The following is a 27,880-nucleotide window of genomic DNA, read 5'->3' as shown; positions in this document are numbered from 1 at the left end:
TGGTTTGTGCTTTCCCCGCTCTTTTTCTATTTTCTTCAAGAAGATGGAATTTCAAGGGGCCTAAAAGAAACAGAGCAGGAATCATTGGAGCAACAAAATCCAAGCATGAGCGTCCCACAGGGATCCGTATGGCTGCCGTGCGGTTGTAATGTCTTTGTCCGCCCATCTCCTCTGATTACCATCAAGTCTCTGGAGACATCCATGAGGGCCGAATTCGTGTGCATTCATGTGTGTTGGAAAAGATGAGTTTGAGCGTGTTTGTGAAATATGTTTGGAAGATAATTCTACTGCAGTTGCAACGTGAGAATACATTTTGCAAGTTCAATATGAACTTTAAAAAATTTCTATGAAAAGCAACGTGTTAAATTATGCATGTGTTATAAAGATAAACCTGTAAAATGAGCATTATCACCACATAAAGCTGATAGAGTCAACTCACAACTGTACTTTATTCACACATTCTCAGAAAAAGGACGTTTGTATTCATTTACTTTTTTTAATCACCCAATGAATGTAAATCCAGAATTCACTATTCTTCCAACTTTGCTACGAATCCAGGGAGCTCAGTCTACCTCTGACTTCCAACTTTACTGAATTATCTATATGGAAGAAAAAACAATGTGAGAAATAGTGTGAGTTACTTGAAATATACAGAAAATGGGCCTTAGGGGCATAGCATTGCACTACAAAGCATGGCACACGGCCACTTGGGGGCAATGTCAAAAAACATGTCGAACAACTCGGAAAATGATGGCTATTTGTGTTCGTATTTGTGTCACTTTTCACAATATGAGCTTGTTAAAAGACACAAATGTATCTCAGTAGCTTCTGCTTTGGTTGAATACCCATAATCCCAGAAAGCTATACAAACAAATGCAACACAGGCTCTTTAGTAGGTCTGCTTTGATGCAAGGCAGATGGTACAAAGAGATTTCTAAGCTATTCCAGTGAGAACAGCTGCTTCAGGGACAGGGCTGATGTGAGGAGTGAGAGCGAACCAAAACAAAAGCTGAAAGACAATAATGTGCTGAGCCAAACTGCAGAGGTGGATGAGTTCTAGTTTTGTCTCGGTGAGCACCATTTTTCACACTACATGCTGTAATTTTTTTGAAGGTTAAAAAAAAAAATGGGTGCAGCACAGTGGTGCAGTGGTTAGCACTGCTGCCTCACAGTTAGAATAACATGTGGAAGGTCTGGGTTCGATTCCATCTTGGCCCAGGCCTCTCCTTCTCTCTGTGTGGAGTGCTTGCATGGGTTTCCTACCACATTCCAAAGACATGCACTTACTGGGGTTAGGTTAACTGCCCATAGGTGTGAATGTGAGTGTGAAACATTGTTTGTCTCTCTCTGTGTTGGCCCTGCAACAGGCTGGCGACCTGTTCAGGGTGTACCCTGCCTCTTGCCCTGTGACAGCTGGGATAGGCTCCAGCCCCCCCGCGACCCTGAACAGGATGAGCAGAAGCGAATAGATGGATGAATGGGGAAAAAAAAATTATAATGGTTCATTATTCCTTCTAACACCAATGAAACCAGCTTTCTATAAATGATCACTATAGTTGTGTCTTCTTAGTTTAACACATCTCGGGAGTAACGGGCAAACATCATTTATGATTATTGCCTTCTGAAGTTTAGGGTAAAATAAATGGTTATTTTAGGCTCAAAATTAGTAACAATTACCATTTAAGCAGGTAAAGTTAGGTCTTTGATTGAGAAGTCTGCAAGTTCATTATTTAAGTTAGCATTTCACAGTTACATCAAAATCAGTCATTTTCCTTTTGTGAAGAGAGAGATGTGTAATGTGCATGCGTGAAAGTGCGAGCATGCAAAGTCTAACTGACAAAAGCTGAAACACTTTCATTTCGAGAAGCAAACCACACTTGGCACTGAACATTAATTCTGGCATTGCAGGAATGAACACATCATCTTGATGGTTGAGCGGTATGGTTACAGCCCTGTGGAGCCAAGAGGGTGTCAGTATCTCACTCTAAACCCAGAAAGCACTCAAATCTGGATCTCATTAGGCCTGCAGTCGGCTGGTGCTGGACTGAACACAATCAGACAGCAGCCACACTCACCCAACAAAGCTTCAGCACTGACACACAGCCAACCCAAGAGAAACGTTCTGGCTCACCAAAGGAGTGCTCGGTGACCTGCAGTCGAGGATGGAAACCACTGCATGAAAACTGCAGATGGGTTTAGATGTTGTCTGGAAACATACGCAGAAAGCAGAGGTATACATTCATGAACACGTGCAGGGATTAGCACTGGTTTCTTTTTTTCGGAGATCTTATCTGCTGTTATCACTGTAATTGGAGCACTAGGTGGTCATTTCCTGCAAGACAGGATCGTAATTGTGATGACTCATTGTTCCTCACTATTGCTGTCTGAAGATGACCAGATCGCTTACTTTCCCACAACCATCCCCCATCCCTCAACAAATCCCTCCTTCTTAAGCCACTGGGCCCTGCTGCCACTTCAAAAGAGCAGAGATCTTCCTCACCCTTCAGTGGCCCCTAAACCGCTGCAAGTTGGCTGGAAAGACCAAATAAACAATGTACTGATGAATAGGCTGAACTGTCTTAGATCATGCAATGAGATCATCATTTGACTGGATATGGAAATATATTGGATAATATATTGAGATGAAAATATGGAAAGAGAAGGATGAAAAATTTAAGAGAAGAGAGACAGTCTGCTTCTGTGTGCGTCTATATCAGTAATGCTGGGATTTAAAAGAAAAAGGGGCACAATAGCAAGCATGAAGGAATGTTTTCTTATCATTACAGACCTGATCTGGTTTGCCTGATTTGAAAAACTTATCAGTGGATTAGGACTGAGGACTGAGTGGTGATAGATTGCAAGAGGGTCAGTTGTGCGATAGCCTCTGAAAGAGCTCAGCATCTTGGCAGACAAAGACCATTTAGATAGTCTCTTAAAACCCGGTACGCCATGTTCATATCTTTGCCTTTTAGCTAATCAAATCCCCAGCCCTTCTGAATGCCTGACAAGCAAAACCTGAAGCTGTGAAATAACGTCTGGGATATTTTAAAGTTTTATTGCACTGCAAAGAAGTATGGCTCAGGTTCATGTGTAGGCCACAATTCACCTTCAAAAGGTGAAATATGCATTACGGCGCTGGAAGAGTTACAGCATTTTCCCAGCTCTCAAACTGTTGGTGGTCCTCATTTCCTGGATTTTCCAAGTGTTCACCTACTTTTGACAAACACATTAAAATATTACCACTACAGCTGAAACATAGCGCTGCCAACTCAGAGAAGCCATTACTCCTTGGACAGTCAAGTAAGTAAGGTGGCTGTGGTCCACCGAAATAAACTCCCTGAACACCACAAACAGGTCCTCGTGGTCACGTAAGTCAACATTAAATCCACACCCAAGTGGAGCTGGCTCAGCTAAAGGAAGGCAGCATCACAGTGTGTGTGTGTGGCCAAAAATATACATTAACAATACCATGCGCGTCAAAAGGAAGGTCCAGTGTGTTTCCAGTCTTGATATATAAAAACTGCAGCATATGAAAGATAAGAGTTGTAGTCAGAAGTTACATACACTCATCATCTGCATGAATGTCGTGGTCGTTCTGGGCTTTTAATGATTCATTTGAACTGTTCTTTTTCCAGGGTGGAATGATTGTACAGCATACATCTCTGGGTGCACAAGTTTGTTCAAGTTTGTTTTTCTCTAATCTATGTGTATAGGAATAAATTCAAACTTGTGCACCCAATACTATTTTTTAAGGTCATTAAAGATGCCAGCTGTACAATTATTCAACCCTGGAAAAAGAGCAGTTCAAATAAATCATAAAAGTCCAGAATGACCATGACATTTATGCCCATGATGACTGTATCTAAACTTCTGACCACAACCATATGCAGATATTGAAAACAAAACGGAGACAGAAAAAAGATGTAGATAAGACTGCTTCCTGTGCTGTGTAATAAGTCCTGTTACTGTGTTAGACCCACGTGTCAGACCCAGATCTCATATCTGTGATGTGCTTTCACCCACATATTACTCTTTAATGATCTCTCACATGCGCAGCAGTGCAGACAGCAGGGAGTGTGGGTGAAATATGCAACATTTACACAAACACATAAAAACACCAAGAGCAGAAACAACTTTACATTTTATTTGCCCCATAAACAGATAAAAGGTGTAAACACAGAAAAAACAATATCAACAAGATGCAATAGAGCAAAGAGCAAAGGCACATGCTCAAATAGAGCATAGTCATCTTTGTGAAATATGAAGTTCGTGGTTTATAGCTGAAATAAAATCATGTTTCTACTGGCCTTTTTAAAAGCTGCCTTGGAGTGATCGCTGGCTCATTAATGTGTGTCAATATGTGAGCAGTCATGTTTAATAGTCTGTATCAGGGCAGGCACTTAACCCTATCAATATACAAACACATAATGTGTTGTCACTCCCCACATGCTGACACAGATATACACAAAGAAGCTTGCAGATCCTTTAGCTAAACCAGCTAATACCACACCAAACAGGTTTAGTAGAAGGAAGCCTGGGTCTGAACACTGTGGTGTGACGGATAAAGATCCGGATAAAGAGCAGGAATCCCAACTGTCAGAACCTGTGGGTAGGGAAAGTTGTTTGAGTCACACAGTTTTTTTCAGACGCACTTAATCACTTTGTGTGTTTCTGTATTTACAGTGCAATGTGTGCATATGAACAGTCGTGGAAAGTATTTGCACCACACCAAGCACCGGCTTTGAAACGCACAACGAACCAACAAAAGTTTTATTTGACTTACATAGCTTCACCCTCACCCTCAACCCTCCCCTGCTTTGTTTAGTTCTATAAACCATCTGCAGGCCCTGCAGGGGCGGTTTCACAGGTAATCTGCTGAAGCGTGTCAAAGCATGTTACAATCTTACTGACAGGCTCCTAGAATTAGGATGTCATTGTGGGCACGAACCATGTGAATCGGATTCACTTCACTTCCCTCGGTGTAAAAGTAGAGTTTTTAGATCTGATAACCGTGGGAGAAATAAATCTAATTTCTGTGGAACTTCACAAAAACAAAAGCTCAGTGTCTATATTTCACTTGACTCAAAGAAGGATTGGATTCACTGCGCTGTTCAAAACTGGTTCCTCCAGTGTTATTCTGAAAAACTGCAAAGTTTCACTAATATGAAATTTATTTGGAAATTTGGAAAGTATCAGTTATTTATGAGAAAATGAAATGACTTGAAAATGATTAAAATTACTAATTACTAATACTAATTTCAAGGGAAACGAGGGCAGTTCAGAGTTCAGTAGGAAACCCAGCAACATTTCTTATGTTGTCATGTTATCTATGTTTAAAGAGAGGGAAGAGCTTTATAATTAAATTAGGAAGATTCAGTTAATATCACACATCTTTATTTGCCTGTTCATCAATCAAAACTACAGCTGTTGGATATTTAGCCACTAAATACAATGACTGATCTTACTGAATAACGATCCTCTGCGTGTCCTAATCTGTCAGTTATCAAGACACTATCTGTATGAATGTGCAAGAGTGTGAGAGAGAGGAAGAGAGAGGGAATGTGAGGGGGAGAGACAGTTTTTGGTTAAGACCAGCCCCCTAAGCTGTTGCATGTTTCAGCTAAGGTCTCACTTCACTCCCTCTGCCTTGTCAGTTTGACTGTGACTTACTTGCTGCTCGTGTTTGGATTCTGATGACTGCACAGCAGATGAAGTGCAGGATAAGAGCAATTCAACAATATTTCCAAGGTAATTTCTTCCTTTCTTTGTGATTTACATGTCTGATTCAAAATGCAAGCGATTGCATTATTACAACTTTTCCTTTAGATATTTTTTTCACTTTGGTTGAAGTTGTGGCTTCTGTATGAAGCTTAGAATGCAGGTTTTACAGTTTTCCTGATTTGTGTACAAATGTATTTATATCATATTAACAGACCTTTTCTGCTTTTTTTTTCTTTTTTTACATGCAATTTGAAATCTTTGAAAGAAAAAAAAAACACTTTAGTTACGATGTACAAATTCTCCCAGTCACGTCACTTGATTGAAACAGAAATCCTGATACTCTTATGATCTCCATTCATATTTTTATGCATGATGTAGATTGTAACTGTAGAATGGAGGGAGTTAACACACAGCCACTATGGCCATGTTGCATTTATTTCCCAAATTCTTGCCAACAAGCTAAATGGGTTCAAGTCTCCAGACCTTTTGTTAAATGGTAACACATGACTCAAGAAAAGGGGGGAAAAAATTCCTTCACACAAAAAGAGATTTAAAAGAATGTAAACTTAATCACCCCTGATTGTATCCAGCCTAATGGGTAAATCCATCAGTGTGTTTATATTAGAGCTTGCCAATGCTGTAAGCTTCAGACATACAGTTTCTGTATTAAATATTGAGTTTAAAGTACATTTGCATATGTGAAGTTGGCTTCAAACATACCTCACGTATACAATGAAAAGGAGCAGCTATGTGTGTTAAATTAAATGCAAAAAGCTGTGAAGGTTCTTGTCTAACAACCCTATAGTAACTGGCACATACCCCATACACAGCTGCAAAAGCTAAATGTCTGTGTGACATTAACACTATCCCTCTGCTCTCTGCATCTCATTAAGCCCAGCACACACAAACAACAATATTTACTTGGGCTCATTTGTTTTAAAGACTATCAAAAAGGTCATGTCTGCAATTTGCTATCATTAAATGAAAATGAGTGTGCATTTATACCTGTCTGTGCATATATGTGTCAGAAGATGCAGCTATAAATGTCATTTAGTCAGCCTACATTTTGTGGTTTCTGTGGAATTGTGATTCATCAATTTCGACGCATTGGTCCTTATGTGGCTAAATGTTGGTGTATTTTACCAGCAAACGTTCATTTTAGCATTTAAAAAAGTGACATTTTCAAGCAGTTACCTGAATTTTAAATGATTCTGCATCTCATCTTGCCATCATTTTTATGCTTTATTTTCTTGTCTTTTTGCAGTGTGTGTCTGGGCGCTGTAACCAGGCAGAGCTCAAGAGCACCGTCTTCTGGCAAAGAAAAAAACACATCTGGGGACTCTGGTGGATTACACTGTATAAACTGCATGTAATCCCTCCATTTATTGAAGGAGCGCTGGCATTTTTTGTGTGTATCCACTTGATAAATTCTTCACCACTTCTACTGCTGAAAGCACGTCACCAAAGATGACTTTGTAGCTACTGACACCCAGAACAGAAGAAAAGCAACATCAAGTATGAAGGCTTTAAATTCTTCTCTTGGATGGACTCCAACTTCAGCCCCCACCTCTTCTATCCCATCATGTTCATGCCACTTGCAGTTCTTTTGTGAATACCTGGAAAAATCTGTCATTGAAAAACATTACAACTACACTGACAAGCTGAGCAACCGCGATGGGCTCAAGCCTGAGAGCATTGTGTTCCTGGCAGTGTGTGTCCTCATCATCCTGGAGAACGCTATTGTTCTGATTGCCATTTGGAGGAATAAAAAGTTCCACCTGCCCATGTATTACCTCCTGGGAAACCTGACCTTTTCAGACTTGCTGGCTGGCATTACCTACATGGCCAATATCCTCATGTCGGGAAAAAATACTTTAAAACTGACACCCTTGGTGTGGTTCATCAGGGAGGGAGGGGTTTTTATCACTCTGGCTGCCTCTATTATTAGTTTACTAGCAATTGCGATTGAACGCCATGTCACAATGGTGACTATGAGGCCATACCATGGGGCAAAGCGTGGACGGATGTTGGCGTTAATTGGTGCAAGCTGGGCCCTGGCAGGGTTTTTGGGAGTACTCCCAATTTTGGGATGGAACTGCATCCACAGACTGGACCAGTGTTCAACGGTGCTCCCACTTTATGCCAAAAGCTACATTCTGTGCTGTGTGTCTGTGTTCAGTGCTGTGCTCCTGGCCATTGTGGTGCTTTATGTGCGTGTTTTCCGCATTGTTCGTACCAACACACAGCGCCAGCGCCTCGGCCTGTCAGGCAGCATGAGGAAGGGCCTAGCCAGGAAGTCAGAGAAGTACATTGCTCTCCTCAAGACAGTCACCATTGTATTGGGAGTCTTCATTGCCTGCTGGCTGCCACTTTTTGTTCTCCTTCTGGTGGATTTTTTCTGCCCCACTGACTCCAAATGCTCCGTGCTCTACAAGGCTGATTACTTCCTGGGGGTAGCCATTTTCAACTCACTCCTCAACCCCATCATCTATACACTGACCAGTAAGGACATGAGGAGAGCCATTCTGAGGCTGCTCTGTCGGCCGTGTCTAATGACCAAAGATGGGCAGGTGAAGAAGATTGGGATACCCTTCCTGGAGTGCAGTTTCAGTAAAACTGAGGTGCCCTCCCACAAGTTAGAACCGGGGCTGGAGACCACCATTTCCTCTGGAAACATCATCACCACACCATCTCCAATTAAAACCCTTTACCCTAAACTCTTCAAGTCATAAGGACATTGACTGACTGAGTCCAAAAAAATGTGTGAATGGGTTTCCCACTGAACAGAGGACATGTAGCACATCCTGTAGAGACAGACAGTTCTGGTTTTTCAAATAGCTATAATCAGGGGGGCGTATGAAAGATGATTTCTCACCTTTAACAGGTTACATGTGGTGCAGTTATGACAATTTAACTGAATCAACAATTTTCATTTTGATAAAAAGACCAAACCAAAGGTGAAAGGATGCAATTCAAATGTGAACAAGCAACGCTTTTTTTTTTTATGAATATGATGCTAGCAATGAGTCTCTTTTATTAATTTGCACTGACATCTGCATCGTTGGATTCAGTTTCCTGTGCCTCTGTAGTTTGTGTGAAGCCTAGAAGGACACTTCTATAAACTCAAAGACTAAAATACTGAAAAATATGTACTCGCTGGAATAATACTGAGGCTAATTTTTCTCTTCTTGCAGTTTCCTAAAATGCCTTAAAGTCAGCATAACCACTCCTAACAGTTGCAGTGTATAATCTGTGCATCTGCACATACCTGGCCTTCGCTGGTTCGAAGACTGATGGTGTGCTAGATTTGCACAGATAAACGTGGGGTTACCCCAACACATATCTGTGTACGTGATGTAAAGGAATTAGGATAACAGGAAAGAGGTGGCGCTGTTGGTAAAGCATGCATATATAGTATGTGGGAGAGGAGGCGCAGAATTAAACCTCCCACAGTTTTGAAATGACAGATGCTTAACCTGACTGCGGTAGACGTGGAAAGTTGTTGGGGTCGTGTCCAATTTTTTGAAATGTCAGCCTGACATCTGCAGTAAAAACTGCTACATTGACAAAATGTCAGCATATCTACCATGGGATTAACTGACAGATGATGTCACAGATAATGCTTACTTTCCACTGGCTGATAACCTAACTCCAACTGAACCCAAATCAGCTGCCATTGCGTCACTTCAAGGATTTATGTTCCAGCTCATGAAGAAGAAGCCTGTTAAGAAGAAGCAATTAACCTTCATCATTCAGCTGCATCACAGATTTTATGGATAAAAACATTCCTGCCTTTGTAAGCTACAGGTCATGCTGAATTGGTATAAAATTACCAAACAATTATTCCTTCCTTTCACTGTTCATTAGGATAACACAACATTTCTGGTTATAGTTTAAGGTACTGAATTATTTTTTATTATAAAAAGAGTGCAGTCTTTCCAGACATTGATTGAATTGGGGGGGGGGGGGGGGGGGTGTACTTAAAGGTAAGCAGTGAACTTTCTGTATTTGTGAACATGTTTTTTTTATATATATATATCTGTATTGTAAATTATATATATTTTGTAACAAGAAAAGGTTAGCAAAATTTCTTTTCATAAAAGAAATAAAATGTTTTCCTGAAACATTTCAGCTGGTTTTTCAATTTATTTTCACTGTTAGTGCCTGACAGCATTCATAAGTGTGTCAGTGTGTATTAGTTAGTGTAGCTGTGGTTAAAAGAAGAAGTACCACAGGAAGTCAGCCCCCTTGCCTCACATCTGGTAATGGCATTGGCCTACATACATCAAGCTCTGCCTGTCCCAGCATGGCTTAACCACCAGACAATGCACCTTTTATTAAACACTCAGACTTTCTTTTTCTCTCAGCCTGTGGTGAAGAGTGACTACCCCATCACTCTGATCTGTCCTCCTCACCAGTTCGAGTTAAAATAGAGAAAAATTATCCAGCTGTCACGTATCCAGTTAATTGAGCCTCTTTGGCAAGAAAAATAAGTTTAGTACCTGCATCTATGTCTAAATTTGTCTTAAAATGCAGTTCCAAAGCTCCAGTTAGGAAAACACATGCTTTTTAATGTTAATATGCAAATCTCGTGATGAATTCATTGGTTGATTTGCATAAAGCTAAACGACTCTGTGGTTTTTCAGGGGGTTTTTTTTAGATATCAGATCACTGTTTAAAAAAATCTCTCAGTAATGCAAAGCACGCCTAGTGTGACAGATAGCAGATAATTTACTTTAAGTGTAACTTTCAGTGACCTAAGGACATACTGTCCAATAACCCTTGCCTCATGGCACTAGAATATCTTGGATATGATTTGTACAGTGCAGGTGTTTCTCCAGATGTTTGCTGTATCCATGAGCACTGTGCCTGCTGATAGAGGTCAACAAGTCAAGGAATCTTTCCTGTCCTCCAGCTTCCTTCCTGCTACAGCAAACTCAACAGGTTACAGGTCATGACCACCAGTGATTGTCCTTGTGTGCCACGGGTCCAGATGAAAAATCTGCACTTTTACTTGCAGACTTTTGGAAATAATCAGAGCTCAGGAACTGATAGTACAGGTGTAGATGCGGTCTTAACCTTCGTTGAAGAAAAAGCATCCATCTAGGAGTGCCAGTTTGGTGCCTCAAGGCTTACTTCAGCAATCTCCTCTTATCGGATATTTACAGAGACCCGGCAGAGTCTATAAGTGAAGTATGAAGCAGGACTTGTCGTTTCACATCTAGGATTTGTAAGTCCTTTTAACCCCAAGGTATATAGATGCAAGCTTATTATTAAGATTAAGATAGTGTTTATTTGTCACATGCACAGTTATACACAGTACAATGCACAGTGAAATGTATTTTGTACCTGCAACCATATATACACACACATATAAATAAGAAGAATAAAAATAAAAAAGTAATTCACACTATACACTATACTCTATATACTATACACTATACACACTTTTACGTGGAATTATAGATTATAAATTATAATATTTACATTGTGCAATAATGGTCCAGTTAGGGCTCAGAGTTGAGCAGACGGATGGCTTGTGGGTAAAAACTCTTCTTCAACCTTTCAGTCTTAGCCCTCAGGCAGCGGTAACGCCGGCCTGATGGGAGCAGGGAGAAGAGAGAGTGTCCGGGGTGGCTGGGCTGTTTTAGGATCTTCATGGCCCTCAGCCTGCACTGCTTGGTGTAAATGTCCTGCAGGTTGGGGAGGGTGGTTCTGATGGTCCGTTCAGCTGAACGAACCACCCTTTTTAGGGCCATGAAGTCCTGCTCGGTGCAGTTTCCCATCCAGATGGTGATGCTCCCACCCACGATGCTCTCGATGGTGCAGGTGTAAAAGTTCCTGAGCACCTTGAGTGGGAGCTTGAAGTCTCTCAGCCGCCTGAGGAGGTGGAGACGCTGTCTGGCCTTCTTCACAGTGATGTTTATGTGATGATTCCAGGACAGGTCCTGTGAGATGGTCACTCCCAGGTATTTGAAAGTGTCCACTCTGTCCACCTCAGCACCACTGATGACAAGTGGATGGTAGTCCCTCTGCTGCTTCCTGCTGAAGTCCACGATCGGTTCCTTCGTTTTGCTGACGTTGACGTATTATGAGCTGTGAATTCTGGCTGCAGGGCTTAATGGTCTTTGTTATATACTAGCAGCTCATTTCCACATGATTTAAGTCATTTTTCATGTCTGAGCTGATAACTCAGGAGTAAGTGTTTATGCCTGCAATCCCACAGTTAGCTTTTGGCGCCACCTTATGACTGTTTAGTAGAACATGAAATTCTGTGACCTGAATTACGTGTTTTGTAAGACGGGAAGGAAAAAAATAATAAACTTAGTGGTGTGCCAGCACCTGCTGCCTGCAAACAGACGCATCTCAAGCTGTTTTGTAATGTAGTAGCCATTCATGTTATAAAATAGAAATGACTAAAGTACGGTAACTGCAGGAAAATTACAGCCACGTCTCTGAAACACCATTATGCTTTACCAACACCGTTATCGTTAAACAGTGCTAGTTCAGTAATTTCCTGCTGGAGTTTCAACAATCATTCATGCAGTTTTATAATGGTGTTACTGCATTACTTTAGTTATTTCCCCATAATGACATTTACCATTACTTGTAGTAGCGAAAGGTCCCTTTTTATGTTGTTAAAAAGTACATCCTTCACAGATTTATCTTGTGTGCTGTATTTGAGTCCGATGCTGATTGTCGGCAACGCTTCAGTGTTTTTGGCTCCCTGCCAAAAATTGGCCTAGCTTTTCCTTCATTCTGAGAATTCTTTCTCAATAAAAGCTCCCTCCCGCGGGACGCATTTGTCTGCCGTTACTCGTCATCGGAGGCGGGCCCGCGCTTTGGTGGCAAACTCTTATTGTGAAGGCGAGATGAGGCCGGCACAATGCTTAGTCACGCTGAGTTACAGCTTTACCCCTCCTTTCTGTGCGGCTCACAGCTCGGCAGAACGCGATGGAGGAATTCTTCTAGACCATGGTAATTTTCTGTTATTACAAATTTAAGCAGTCATTAGCGATTAATGCCAGTTGTCTGGACGGATTTGAATTTTGTGCGCGGGTGTTAGCAGAAATATATTTTGACACGGCTTTGTTAGCATGCTTGTTGCGGGGTCGGCTCACAGCCGTTACTCTACTGTCTATTATTAGGAGCCTATTTTGCTGTCAGCTCTGTTTCCGAAACGTTTGACTTGTTGTTTTAAGGGATTACGGCTCTTTTACCGAGGGACCTTCTGAGTTCACCCTCGTTGCAAACCCTTCAGGACCTTTAGCCCATTCTGCTTGCTCTCTTTTGCCTTTGCATGCCAGTTCTCTGGATTATTTTTGATCAAAATAAGATGAGAAACGGTCCTCGTAGATGGGGGCACACGATTGCTTTTTGTGTGCTCTTCGTGTCAGGTAGATGGCGCGAAATCTAAGTCCGTCAGGCTTTATGTAAGGACCGACTTCACTTCTGGGTCATGTTTTGGTACATCCAGTTCCACTGTTTGCTCGGTGAAGAGTTCACGATGAGTCACCGAGGAGAGCTGGTTGCCAAAATGCCCGTGAAACGCGCTGCCTTGTGTTTGTTTCTCTCCTGGCTCGACAGCTTTTGCTGGCTTTGTAGTACAAAAAAATCGCTGACACAGCTGTAGGTGTACCTCAGACCAAACTGTTAAACTTGTACAAGTCTGTTCAGTTGTTGTGCAGCTCCGCTGAAAGGCATCCAAGCACTACAGGCCTGAAAGTGGTGCACAAATGAGGGTGAAAGCGCATGCATAGGGCATCTTTTTGACTGTAGCCACTGATGATTAATAATCCAAATTTCTTGTCAAGATTGGACCTGCAGCTGAAGATCTAGCAGCATCAGCAAAACCTGCCGCTTATTTTCTAGAGCTGAAACAATCATGAAGGACGACCAGCCTAAGAGAAAATGTGTCTCGTTGATTTATTGTTCAGGTCATCTTTTAAAGAAACATACTAGGTTTCTGTTTCGTTTGAGCTTGTCACTTTTTAGGATTTACTGCTTTCATCTCCATGAGGCTTCCTTGTTTAGTGTCATGTACGAGTGACATTAAATTGCACTTTTTAAACCTGTGATTGACGGCTTTCTCTTGATAGTTGCAGTAATTTAGCAATGGCATGTGGAGCCTTCGGATCTCCCACATGTATAGCTAATAAAATGTCTTAGTAGATCACAAATACATCCAGTGTTTGTCAGTTGATCAATCCCAGCAACAGATGATATGTTTAGAGTTGTTTGGACCCAGTTACACCAGCCTGTTACCGTTCATCATACCCCAAAACAAAAGCTTTTATTGATGAAATATCAGAGAAATGCAGCAGGTACAGATTGGGGCTTGCAGAGCCTGTTTGTCAGTGAGTTGTTTCTCTGCTGTGGAAAGCAGGAGAGTTGTGCAATATGTTCTCCTGTCAAACAGTTTTACCCAGAATCAGAGGGTGGGGGGTGGGGTGTTAAAAAAGCACAGCAGTGAATGGGAATGTTTCATATTACAGTGGCTGACTTCCTCATGACGAGTTCCATGACAGCCACTGACGTGTCACCATCTGTTGGTCAAATTAATAACCCTCAGGCTTGGGAAACTTCTTTTTTTTCCTTAATCATTAATGATTACAAAGAACACAGTAACCTACTTGCAGAAGGTGCAAGGCCATTTAACTTGGCCTTTTGTACTGCGTCCTCTTTATCATTGCTTCATGTAACGATTAGTGCGTGTGTGCGTGCGGTGTGTGTGTGTGTGTGTGTGTACACATAACCTATGGGTGCTCTGTTATATAACCGAACTCTCACAACAGTGTTGTTGCTGAGTAATTCAGACTTTTCCTGATCAGAGCGCTTCCAGTGGGCGGTAACCACGTGTTCCTTCTATTGTAATGTTACTGTTTCAGGCAGTTCAGGTTCTGAAAAGAAGAAGTGAGATTGGAACGAAAGACAGGCCTTAAATTTTCAACTCATTTGTATGCAGCAGTGAACCTGATCCCACATATTCCATGTAGAAATATTTGTTTGTAAGCCAGTCTGCAGAGTCATCTCCTGCATTGGATTCCGCCAGTAAAAGTACCTCTTGACTCTGATTTAAAAAAAAAATTGTTTGTTTTTTTTGTTTAAACGTGTCTGGAAGACGCTGAAATGAATGTACTTGGATTCTGCTGTTGGTTGCACAAACTGTTCCCTCTGTTCAAGCCCCCACTGGATTGGCAGCAGGGCAGAGCAAAAACACACTCAGTCATGCTGGCCTGTTAAATTGAAGCCTAATTTAAGTCACAGCATTGTCCTTCAAAATGAGCAGTACTCCCTAGCTGGTCCTTACACGCTCACTTGCATTTATGCCCCTATTTGTTCTGTTTTGCTGATAGTATTAGGCTCTCCAGATGGACGTTTGTAGGCTTTGTTTTACTTTTAAATGAAGTGGAAGTAATAAGTGCACCAACTGGGTATAGGTCTAAACCCGACAGGCACAGCAATTCAGGTCCTCACCAATAGCTTTTCTTTGCATGTTTGCAGGGGTAAAAAAAAAATAGACCAATACGTGTTGATCAACATATTCATTAAATTAAAATTAATATTCATGGATTTCACATAAAATTAGTAAAGCAGTGTTTAAGTCAAGCCTGATGCAGATTTACACATAAAAGAATGATTTCTGGGCGGTTCCTCATAGATAAGAATACAGTGTTTTAATTAAACACTATTATTGGATTGGTACCCAGTATGAGCAGATAGCTGAAGATGAGATAACAGAGTCGAAAAAAAGTTGGATCGGTCCATCAGTAGTAGCAACTAGTAGAGAATGAGAGATTGAGACTCATAAAGCCAGAAGATGTTATTTGTTTTTAATGACCTACATACTCAGTACTACAAAGATAAAGCCTTAATGGTAAGTGAAATGCATGAGGAAGAATCCACCATGGGCTGGGACAGGCATGACAGCGTCCTGTGTGTCTGCATTAGTAAAGCTTTGTTGTGTAAGTTCAGAGACAGAATAGTGCTGAGTCACTTGGTACGTAAGGCGACGCAGTTTCAACACTTATGTATGTATGTATGCACGCAGAAGAGAGAGGCAGAGTTTATCAGTATAGATACAAATGTGCTCTCTCTGTCTTTCTGTTCCCAGCTGTCAGCTGAACCAACTGCTTCCTAGTAAATAAACAGACTCACATAGGTGGGCATCCGCAAGGAAAGCTTCTCCAGAGAAAGCAACCAAACACCTCTACCGCTTCATTCCCAAAGGCTCCAGGTCACACCTAAACCTTGGCTCTCAGCTGCCTCATCTGCAGTATCAGACTCTGCACAGCTCTTTTTGAAGACAGTTTTAATTGTTTCCTTTTCTGATAACAAAGCAATAGATTGGAATTTTTTTTCCATTTTACAGTCATCACTTTGCAAGACTGATCTTTTCCGCTTGAATCTGGCAAGGCTTTGAATTGCTTGATTGAAGACTTTTGAGCAATCAACATTAATTTGGTAACAGAAGCCTCAGAAGAAGACAAGACAACAGAAACGTACTGCAAACTTACTTTTTATTGCTGGAAACTTTTGATGCGTTTCTGCTGAAATCATAGTGAAGTGGAAAGAAAAGCAACTGTGTTGCCAACACAAACAACTGAACTGAGTCTGGAGCAGTTCGTGCTTATTTTCTAACTCTTTTCTGGAAAATTAACCTTCAAACAAATCCGAAGGGACTCATAATTCAAAACATTTTAATTATGTTGGAAGTGCAGCACATACTAATACACACAGCCATGAATGGCAGCTCACATTCAAGGCTCTAGTAATGCCATAATGAGCAGAATGCCTGGACTGAAGTACTGAACAGAGCAAGGAAATCCCCATGTCTACATAAATCAGGCCTAACTCTTTAAACTCAAACAAAATCAGGCATACCCAGGAGAGAGTGGAGCTTTCTTTGTAGCCATCTGCCAACTTCCTCAAATTAAATTCTTCTTTTATTTTAAACCAATGCCTGCATGTGGTGCAAGGATGCCCCATAACGCTGTCCATTGTTCTTGAGAAAGTGACCAAAGAGGAGGAGAAAGGGTAGGAAATGACAGAGTGCCTAACAGAATGCAAAGCGCTGGTGACTCCGTCCACGCGCAATGGTCACCGGGTCTTCAGCTACACGCTAGAAAGCCACACATCAGCTGCCTTCGCCATCATGAACGAGCTGCGCCTGGAGCGGCAGCTGTGCGACGTCACACTGCGTGTGCGCTACAAGGACCTGGAGGCGGTGGACTTCGTGGCTCACAAGGTGGTGTTGGCCTCCTCGTCCCCGGTCTTCAGGGCCATGTTCACCAACGGCCTGAAGGAGTGCGGTATGGAGTTGGTGCCCATCGAAGGAATTCACCCCAAGGTTAGTCTTTTTTAACTCGCTTAAAGTTTTTGTTTGATTTGCATGTCATCAAATGTAATTTATGGGCTTATGTGTAACATCTAATGCAGATTCATCATTGCATTTATTTTTTTTATTTTTTTTACTTCAGAGCAACGGTCACAAAAATAAATTCACCAAAAGGGAATACTGTTATTCCTTTTCTGGTATAAACCAGCATCATTATTACAAGAATAATGATGCTGGTTTTATGGGATATGTAATTTTAAAACCCTATTGGAATTATTACAATGTGGGTCAGAACTGCTTTAAAAGCAGTTTCAGATGATCTTACCTTTTACAGACAACGACATCCGCTGTTTTTGTTTGCTTACCTTTATACAGGTGCAATTAAAAAAGTCTAAATTAAATGATTGTTAGCTTTAAATGACACTGATTATTAACTAGGTAGGTTGTTCCAAGCCTCTTGGAGAGTTTGTGGCAGTACCTGAGTTTATTAAGGTGCTCTTGTCTCATCCTGTAATCCTCGACTGACTCCATGATGTTGACTGACTCATCTATTGTAGGACTCCTCGTTGTTCTTGTTGCTGAGGATGTCTCAGTACGACTGTATATTTGGATTCTATGTCACACCTCATAATTGTTAAAAATCTATTCATCTAAATTGTTTAAAACATTTGTACAATACTGTATACAGTATTGTATGTACTCATGTATATTTTATGTCCAGGACTATCTAGGTACATGTGGATTTTTTTGTGATGTTCGCAGTAATTATGAGTCATATGCAGAAGTGCATGAAAAATTTCCAGTGTATTTGTGACTCAAGTGCTTTTTTTTTTTTTTAAAGTAAGATCTCAGTCTGTAAAACAGAGGTGTACGCAGCAGCTTAGCAGTCTTAGTTTAACCTCCTGTAGTTGTTTTGGATGTTTACTAAATTCACTTAGAGAGCAGTCAGTATCTGTGACTTGTTGCTTGTAAGATGCTAATCTGTGTTCCTTCCTGGCAGAAGTAAGCATAGAATTAAATAATCTTTTCTCTCCATCTTCTTTCTCTTTAATTTTCTCGTCTGTGCTGTGATCTCCAATCTAACACACACACACACATACACACACTCTCCTTCTCACCAATTCAGGTTATGGACAGACTGATAGAGTTTGCCTACACAGCCAGCATCTCTGTGGGCGAGAAGTGTGTTATCCATGTGATGAATGGCGCCGTCATGTATCAGATAGACAGCGTGGTCAAGGCCTGCTGTGATTTCCTCGTCCAGCAGCTTGACCCCAGCAACGCTATTGGCATTGCCAGCTTTGCAGAGCAGATTGGTTGCACAGAGCTCCACCAGAAGGCCAGAGAATACATCTACATGAACTTCAGCCAGGTAAGCTTTAAGAAGCGCCTATAATATAATTTCATCTAAATCAATAAGAGATATATATATAATTTTTTTTGTGGCATTTTTGCTTTTATCGGATATTTTTACAGTGTGAAAAAAGACAAAATCATCATTCAGTAAAAATTTACTACCTGCCCATCATTATGAACATACATGTACGTGGTATATTTTGGGCTGCACATGCAGTTAGAGCTACTCCTTTCAATTGGTTTCTTTTAATTTGGGAACAATCACATGCTCCTCCTTAAAGTTAGAGCAGCTTAAGTAATGCTTTTGTAAACTACGTCATATGGATTAAACATATTGTAGATGAAGCTACAAATCAGGAAATCTGCATTTCAAGGTCTGAGTAAATAGTGTTTCACTTGTTCCATTGTGGTTTCTGCTGGTGACTACAAGCAGCTTGCATTCTTTTTGCCTTCATTTGATGAGAATGCGAGCTATGAGTCATGATGACTTGTGTGGGTTTACCTGTAGTTGAAGCGTTCCTTACTGCAAAAGATGATGGTACCGTTCAGTACAAGAAATGAAAGCACAGTTAATATAACAAAATAAGCTGCAATGTAGGTCAAGCTTGTGACAAAGATGTGTCACATAGCTGTCAGTGGTCAGAATTTCTCTAAAAGGGATCAATGGTGTAATGTTCAGCAAATGCATTCCTCTCCAAAAGATTTCATTTTAGATATATTATGGCTGTCAAAGCAGGAAGCCAGCTTTCCTGTGTTAGCAAGAGATTATTTTTGGAAATCTTCACTGTTATGTTATATGTCATCAAAATAAGCAAAACAAATGGATACAGATTGGATTGATCTGTAAGTTGATATGAATCTGCTCCTGTTTTGGAACAGAAAATGTGCACAGCTTGCTTGTTCCAGCTGTGACTTTAGCTCAGAGGTGAGGATTTGCTGCTGGTCTAGATTGCATGCAATCATAAATGGAATATCTTTGGATTTTGGACTTTTATGCAGACATCACCAGCTGTGTGGAAACCTTTACCTCAGACGTATTGATCAGTTGCTTAACTGAGAAAATAATCTTTCCTGTTTGTAATTATTTAACACCAGATAGTTTCATTCTGTATGTTTAAGTAGTAAGTGCTCAGCACATGTATCATGAAAAGTTATTACAAACCTCTACTCCTGCTTTCCAGGTAGCAACTCAAGAGGAATTCTTCAACTTGTCCCACTGCCAGCTGGTCAACCTCATCAGCCGTGACGAGCTCAACGTGCGCTGTGAGTCTGAAGTCTTCCAGGCATGTGTGGCCTGGGTGCGCTACGACCGGGAGAACCGGCGACCGTACGTCCAAGCCTTACTCCAGGCTGTCCGCTGCCATTCCCTCACCCCCAACTTCCTGCAGACCCAGCTTCAGTCTCTGGACTGGGACCCACAGTGTAAGGACTACCTGGCTCAGATCTTCCAGGACCTCACCCTCCACAAACCCACCAAAGTGATTTCTTGCAGAACTCCCAAGGTGCCGCAGCTCATCTACACAGCAGGGGGTTATTTCCGGCAGTCGCTCAGCTACCTGGAGGCCTACAACCCCTGCACAGAAGCCTGGTTGAGGCTCGCTGACCTACAGGTACCCCGCAGCGGCCTAGCAGCCTGTGTGATCAGTGGACTTTTCTATGCGGTTGGTGGAAGAAACAATGCACCTGATGGCAACATGGACTCAAATGCTTTGGACTGCTACAATCCTATGAACAACTGCTGGCTGCCGTGTGCACCAATGAGCGTACCCAGGAACCGGATCGGAGTCGGAGTCATTGACGGCATGATATATGCAGTTGGTGGATCACACGGGTGCATTCATCATAATAGTGTGGAAAGGTAAGCAAACTCAACAAGTAATGGAAGATGGTATTTAATTTGTTTTGGTTTTGTTTTTGTGGGGGTGGGGGGTGTTATCACATAGACCAAGACCAGTGGTGAATGTATCCTTTTTTTTTTTTTTTATGTTTAAATGTATTTTAAAAATCCGCAGTCTTGTACTGATTTAATAGTCAAGTGGCAATTACAGTATGTGGCCAATGTCCAGCACAAGGCATTTATAGGAAGGGCTGCCAAGAAAAGGAATCAGGTAACTTCCTGGAAATTGGTAATGTTTCACTTCCTGCAATTTATTTTAGGTCACACAAAGCTGTTATGAGGATGTTTAAGTGTACAGGGAAATATTTTAGTATAACACAACTTAGTTACAGCTCAAAAGAGAAAAATAACATCTTTTGTTTTTTCCCTTCCTCAATCTAAGTCTGAGGTAAAACTCTGGCATTAACATTGTTGCATTATTAGATCAAGAAGCGTCAATGCCTGTTCTTTCTCAGATTGCTTAACATTTTGAGATAATCCTGCATGTTTAGGTGCTTCTTGGTGGTTGGTCCGAACAGAGAAAAAGCAACATCATAAATTTTAATGAACAATAAAATAATGGAAGTGGAGAGGATAGCAGCAAGTCGCGTGAGAAGTGTCTGATGTGCTGTATGTGTTGTATTCTGAAGGTGTGACTCTAACCTCAACATAAACCTGCATCAGATTTTATCACTGCTGCCCTTTTAACACAGCAGTTTGATACATCTTTGTTCCTGAAATAGAAAATATTAAACAGACAGCCCAAGTCTCAGTGAAAGAGGAACATGCCCAACCTGTCTGAATGATCATCTAACATCAGAAAGCATGCATGACGCACTGTAGCAGAATGGCTAACCACAGATACTGAAGAATGAAACTAATGAATCTGTGCTGCACACTGCCAGCAGTTGTTCATTTATTAGGATGATGTGTTGCGACAGTTGGCTGTGTTTGTGGCTTAGAAACCCAGTGAGTAAACTGAGTAATCTTACTGGTTTTGCTAATAAAAAATGGGGCGATAAAGCTGTTATTTACTTTGTTATGAAACTATTTAGCCTTCTCAATGTGTGTTGGTTCTCCTCAGGTATGATCCAGAAAAGGATCAGTGGCAGCTGGTAGCCCCGATGCTAACACGGCGTATCGGTGTGGGCGTGACAGTCATCAACCGGCTGCTCTATGCTGTGGGGGGGTTCGATGGGGCCAACCGGCTCAGCTCCTGTGAGTGCTACAACCCTGAGAAGGATGAGTGGAAGACCATGGCTCCCATGAACACTGTCCGCTCTGGAGCTGGTAAGAAGGAATTGTAAAGCTTCTTTCCAGTGATTAAAAAAGTGTGGCAGTTTACACAACTGCCCATGCAGGTTTCAGTCTGATTTTTTTTTTTTTTTTAAATAAAGATATATACAGCCAGGTATCAATATTAGTCATTTCTCTGTCCATATTTTTCTTTAAATAGTATGCCCCGTCACGACCAAAGAGTGCAGGATGCAAACACACAGCAATGTCAAAGGTTATCGCTCCACCTGAAGCTTCCTTATTAGGGGAATGTTAATCTTTGCACAAATATCAATAGCGGTGCTGTTTGTCTTGGTGTTTATCAGTACTTTCATACCGGCCAGTCTCTCACTTTTAAAAATCAAATGCCATTCCTTGGTTCATATGTGAAGTTCAGTGATTGTGTGCGTCACATGCATCAGACTTCAGTAACATGCCTCAAACATTCCTCCACCACTAAATGTCATTTGAATGCCATGATATCATCAGTGTAAGATGGAGCTTCTGGTTCTAAAAAGTGAAGCCAACTCTGAAGTGCTTTAAACCTGCATGCTTGTCTGGCTGCAAAAAGACTTCTGTTGTTATAGAAGCCTATGGGAAAATGTCCCTCAGCAACCTTGTTCTCAGCAAACAATTTCCTAATTACTTTTTTGAGCGAGTTTCAGGTCAGACTGAATCACACATGAAAATTTCTTTGTAAATTCTGGGTAGTATCAGAATCAAAGAGCAGGATTATCCACGGTATGCTCCTTGGCTAACATCTTGCAAATAACAAGTCATTAACCACTGAGTGTGCAGAGTTGTTGGTTTCACAGATTCACACCTCGCTCACCACCTTTGGTTTCAAAATACCAAGATGGAGACAGTGAAAACACTCAGGTTGAGGTTTCGTAACAGGACTTCACAGAATAACCAAACATATCATTGATTGTGGGTACAATCAATGATATGTTGTCAGTCTCTGTACAGTATCAATAAATGGTCAAATTTTTCTAAGTCAAGAAATGCATATTATAAATAACACTTTTCACACCATGGAAGCATTATCTGTAGTTTAGTATTGTAGTAGCAGCACAGGAGGAATACAGATGCAGTGTGTATATGTCTTCATGTAGCCTTAATTGCACGTTTGGGCTGGAGTTATGACATACACTTCTATTTTATTTATATATATAAAAAAAAAATGTTATTTATTTTTTTATATAATGGCAATCATAGCAAAGGTACCTGTTGTAATAGAGAAAATACTCTTTTATTCTGTATGAGTGTCAGTCAGAGTTTTGCCAGCTCTGGCATGTGATTGTGCCCATATCTAGATAAAGCATTTGAATAAACTGACAATTGGTTCCTTTTTATTTTTATTTTATTTTTTAAAGGTGTGTGCGCGCTGGGCAATTACATCTTTGTGATGGGTGGATACGACGGCACCAACCAGTTGAACACGGTGGAGCGCTATGATGTGGAAACTGATACATGGAGCTTTGCTGCCTCCATGAGGCACAGACGCAGTGCTCTGGGAGTCACTGCACTACATGGGCGCATCTATGTATTGGGTGAGTAGGGAAACTCGGAAAAAGCCTGTTGAGGGGAAAAAAAAGCACTATCTGATTTTACAAATTACATTTTAATTATTGTATTGATATATCAAACTTTTTGTTTCTCCCCATTTACAATCATGGAATGTGAGCCAGTATTCATCTAGGTCACCAGCATTTCACCACAACATTTTAATCAGGTTGTAATCTGAACTTTGACTGGGCCATTGCAACAGCTTTATTCTTGACTTTTTCAGCCATTCTATTGTAGATTTGCCTCTGTGCTTGGGATTATTGTCCTGTTGCATGACCCAGATTGGGCCAAGCTTTAGCTGTCGGATAGATGGCCTCACATTTGAATACTTTAGTAAACAGAGGAGTTTATGGTTGATTAGTTTCAATTTATTGCCATTGCATATGCCACAAGTATAGTGCAACAAAATGTAGATGTTGTGCTGTCATGAACTTAAACCTTGAACTTGCTAATTGGGATCTGTAGAGTCTCTTTTGCAATCTGTCCGAGGACTGCACAGTCTGACCTTAGGGTTAATTTGCTGGGACTCCCAATCAAGCAGACTTGAAATTGTTTGGAAATGGCCTTATAATCCTTCCCACAATGCCAAGGAGGAAAGACATCAGCAGTGATCTTAGAGAAGCAGTTGTTGTTGTCCATCACACATCTGAACGTTCCAGACCACCAAAACATCTGCTTTTACAGAGGTGCTCACAGTTGCTGATGATCAGTTAATTGATCATCAGCATCTGGTTGCTGCTGGCGCTTTCAATTCTAATGGAAGCAGTAAAGGTGTTCTTAGTTTTTTGCACACTGCTTCTGTATTTTGGCTTAGTTTGTGCTAAATAAATAATGACACATGTAATATGTCACGTGATGTTTTTCATCTGAGGTTGTATTTACCTAGAAAGTAAAAAAAAAAAAAAAAATAGAAAGAGGGTGTGCTTTCTTTTTCACGTGACTGTACAGATTCTTTGTACAGTAAGTTTTTAGGTCTGCTTTTGCAAACCGTGATTCACCTTTGTACACGCTTTTTGTGACTAGGAAAATCTAAATATTTGAGGGGTTTTTTTTGTTTTGTTTTTTTGAGTCACAGTAGCAATAATCCACTCCTGTTTACTCACTCTATTTAGCTTGGCTCTTTGAGTATGATGGGTGAGGTATTATTTCAAATTTGTGGTAAAGACTGGGTCATGTTTTAAGACAAATTTATATATAAATGCAGGTAATCCCAACAGATTAACTTGCTTTTTGAGATATAGGGAAACTGTCACTCTTTCGTTGAACTTACATCGTACATTTGTTCCTAATATTGTGGAACTGCTCAAGATGTAATCGTCATCACAGGGCCTACACTTTATCAACTTTCTGTGTTTGACAACTGAAGTTGTTCACTATAAGCAGTGTGTGCACACTTCAAAGTGACACAACAAAACATCAATGCTGTGCTTACAGGAGGTTACGATGGCAGCACTTTCCTCGACAGTGTGGAGTGTTACGACCCGGAACAGGACGCTTGGTCAGAGGTGACGCACATGACTTCAGGGCGGAGCGGCGTGGGAGTGGCGGTCACCATGGAGCCCTGCCAGAAGGATCTGTCGCAGTGTCAGGGGTGTGAGGGGGAGAAAGGCCAGTGGCACGGCGGGCCCTTCAGCAAAAGCACGTGAAGATCACAGCAGGACCCGATCACACACTGACACACATGCACAGACGAGTATCCAAAACTGACCTGTGAAAATGGGTCATTTTAACGGAGTATCGCTATAACATCCAGGCAGTCCAGCTGTGTGCTCAAATGTGGCATTTAAAACCCTCAGCTAGATCATCATTTCTAAAGTTCGAGAAAAGGGCTCCATACTAAAAAGGTCATTTTACTGGCCCAGTGAGTCATCAGGGGCTCTTTATTGCATTTAAAGTGCAAACTAAATCTGACAGGAGAAGGAAAACTTCAAATGATCAGATTATATAAACAAAACGTAGCATTTGTATTTGTATAGGCAGAGATCAAAGTGCCATTACAGTGCCTGTGGGCATTAACAGTATATTCTCCTGAGATGCTTGTGTGGGAAGGCACAGACTGAGTCACCACTTGCTGTGTGGAAATTAGCGTTAACCCAGACAGCCACAAGTTGAAACTCATACATAACAGTGGAGCTCATGCAAGAACCTTTTCTTGGTGTTTGACATGCAGTTATACAGGGCCTCTTACTCCAGTTAATCTAGTAGTTCTTTGGAAAATCACAATTTGCAAGTATTAAAACAAAAACTATTCCATTACAAGAATTTCAACTCATGAGTATCTGCAGTCATTTTAGAATCCAAAAAATGCACAGGAGCCAGTTATTGTGCATGTAGCCAGCCCTGCAGTTCATTTTAGTAGAAATGCATGTGTTTAATGTCGCCCTCTCTTTATTGGCATAAAGATTAATTCTAGTCTAGTTTTATGCAAAGTAAACATTCATGGGGATGCCTCTAAAAGCTCACTAAAGATAATTGGTTGTTGATCTAAACTAGAGAGAGATTTTGCCACTGCAGAGCATATATCCCACATTAAATGTTTTCAGAACCATATTGGATTACTGGATTATTCTTGTAATATAAGATAAAGTTACAAGCAAGCTGCCACAATGATTCCAGTTTGAAATCCAGCCACAAACTGCCTGTGCGAGGCATTCATCCAATCAGCTGCATCATCAGCAGTTTGCACAGTTGTTGGAGAGGGAAGTGGCTTGATCCTTCGTGTGTAACACCACCCATGTTGGCATATGCCATTAGATTCTAAAAAATAAATAAAAAAAATTGCTTTGGCCTTTCTCACATGACTACCTGATGCTCAGTTGCCAATTTATTTGGTAGGCACGGCTAAAACTAACAATCCTGCAAGAAAGCAGACTTTCATGGTGGATTTCTTGCCTGACTTTCAGTGATCATTTTTAAGGTAAAATAATAAACACCTGTCACTGTAGTGCATAACAATTCCACAGAATTACCACCTTTTTATGAGATGGCTCCACCAGAAATTACAACCTTCACATATAAGTAGGATTTATTGCAGGATGCAATATTATAGAGCATTAGCTCTAGTTAAGTGTGCATAATAATAAACTGGCAACTAAATTTGTATTCCTTTAGCTGTAGTTGTTATGCAGCTGTGTGAGTGTGAAAAATGTTAATACACCTGCTGAATTGTATAAATTGTCACCTGAGATTATGGTAGAAAAGATCTGTTTAAGCAAGTGGTTCTTGCATGAAGCCCATTGCCGCAAATGTTGATACAAGAGTCGCAGGATATTACAGCGACTGTGTAGTAAGAAATGTGTCCTTTCCCTGACTGCATAAAATGTGAAACTTTAGAAAATGCGAGCATGGCCTGTCCTCGGGCGTCCGGTGTGAATGGAGTGCAAAGCGCCAACAGAATGAAGAAATAAATAAGTTTGGACTGTGTTTAGAGGAAATAATACTGTAGCATTTAAAAAGCCTGGATTCAAACATCTCACTGAATGTGTTTTTATATATATATATATATATATATATATATATATATATATATATATATATATATATATATATATATATATATATATATATATATATATATATATATATATATTATAGCAATTCTGTAAGTAATTGCTAATTACTTACAGAATTGAGAACCTCCCACCTGCAGTAAACTTTTTTGGGTTTTCACCTCCTCGAGACCTCAGAAACATAAAATGACCATGTTTGTGCATTAGTGTTCAAATGTTGTATGCTAATGACAAAAAAAAAAAACTGCTTAAGAAAAGTGTATTTGTAACAGCGGTTTAAGCTACAAAAGTTTTTAAGTGATGTTTTGTACATTGATATTCTAGGAAGTCTTGTACAGAAATTCAGAGCTCACTTTTTTATTTATTTGTTCAGGTCCTTTGTGATTTTTCTTGTTCCTCTAACCTGACTTCAGCTTTCTATTGAATTGGACTCTGGTGTAGTGTTTTAAAAACTAGCATGCATTGTAATGAGCTAGGAATGCCTGTTGGCCTGTTGATACTAATTTTGGATGTTTAAGAGAAAGGAGAAAGAAGAAAAGCGGCTTCACCTTGAAAGGGACTTTTTTTTTTTTTTTTAAACTGTCCAGACAGTGGTTGGATTGGAGATGATATTTGAGGTCTGCTGTCTGCTTTGTACATTTTTTTCCAGCAACAAATACCTTGTATAATAATGCACTGTAAAGTAAAATGTTTGTTGTACTGCTGTAGTCATCTAATAATCTAATTTCTTATATAGATATTGACACCCCCCCCCCCCCCCCCCCCCCGCCCCTACCTTTTAACAACATCCTCCTGAGGATTTGTTAAAATTACATGTGATTTTCAAAGCAGCAGTGGCCACTAGAGGGTGGTAAAGCTCCTTCATAACGTTTTAATTGTATTTTATTTCTGCAATTAAAAATTACCAGTTTTTGTTTTTGTTAAAGATGGCCACTCACCAGTCACTTTGTTAGGTACACCTGTTCAACTGCTCCTTAATGCAACTATCTAATCAGCCAATCATATGGAGGCAAGTGATTGCATTTAGGCATTTCCATTCAATTTTAACTTTCTAGTGACAAATCACAACAGTCACCGCAAGGCACATTAGATTAGATTAGATTAGATTCAACTTTATTATCATTGTACACACATGTATACAACAAAACGTACTTTCCAGAACACCCATCCAAGGGAGACGGGTGGCTGTGGTCATGCAGCTCTTATACAGGCTCTACCATTAATTTACCGTTTACT

General features: G+C 40.7%; 2 protein-coding genes across 2 annotated transcripts; both read left to right on the top strand.

Moving 5' to 3' along the window:
• Window positions 1-5,626: 5,626 nt before the first annotated feature.
• Window positions 5,627-9,660, top strand: LOC115784309 (sphingosine 1-phosphate receptor 1-like). Its single transcript, XM_030735489.1, has 2 exons — window positions 5,627-5,748; window positions 6,986-9,660. The coding sequence occupies exon 2, from the start codon at window positions 7,239-7,241 to the stop codon at window positions 8,451-8,453; it is 1,215 nt and encodes a 404-aa protein (XP_030591349.1). The 5' UTR covers window positions 5,627-5,748; window positions 6,986-7,238; the 3' UTR covers window positions 8,454-9,660.
• A 2,945-nt stretch (window positions 9,661-12,605) lies between these two features.
• keap1b (kelch-like ECH-associated protein 1b) lies at window positions 12,606-26,614 on the top strand. The gene is made up of 7 exons (XM_030731121.1): window positions 12,606-12,699; window positions 15,836-17,071; window positions 18,186-18,431; window positions 19,597-20,273; window positions 21,376-21,581; window positions 22,943-23,119; window positions 24,570-26,614. Exons 2-7 carry the CDS (start codon window positions 16,766-16,768, stop codon window positions 24,779-24,781), a joined length of 1,824 nt encoding a protein of 607 aa, XP_030586981.1. The 5' UTR covers window positions 12,606-12,699; window positions 15,836-16,765; the 3' UTR covers window positions 24,782-26,614.
• Window positions 26,615-27,880: the final 1,266 nt, after the last annotated feature.

The sequence above is a fragment of the Archocentrus centrarchus genome, chromosome 1 (genome assembly GCF_007364275.1).
Source record: "Archocentrus centrarchus isolate MPI-CPG fArcCen1 chromosome 1, fArcCen1, whole genome shotgun sequence".
In the NCBI taxonomy this organism is placed as follows: Eukaryota; Metazoa; Chordata; class Actinopteri; order Cichliformes; family Cichlidae; genus Archocentrus; species Archocentrus centrarchus.
The sequence above is the reverse complement of the archived record's forward strand: the minus strand, read 5'-3'. Positions and strand labels throughout refer to the sequence as shown.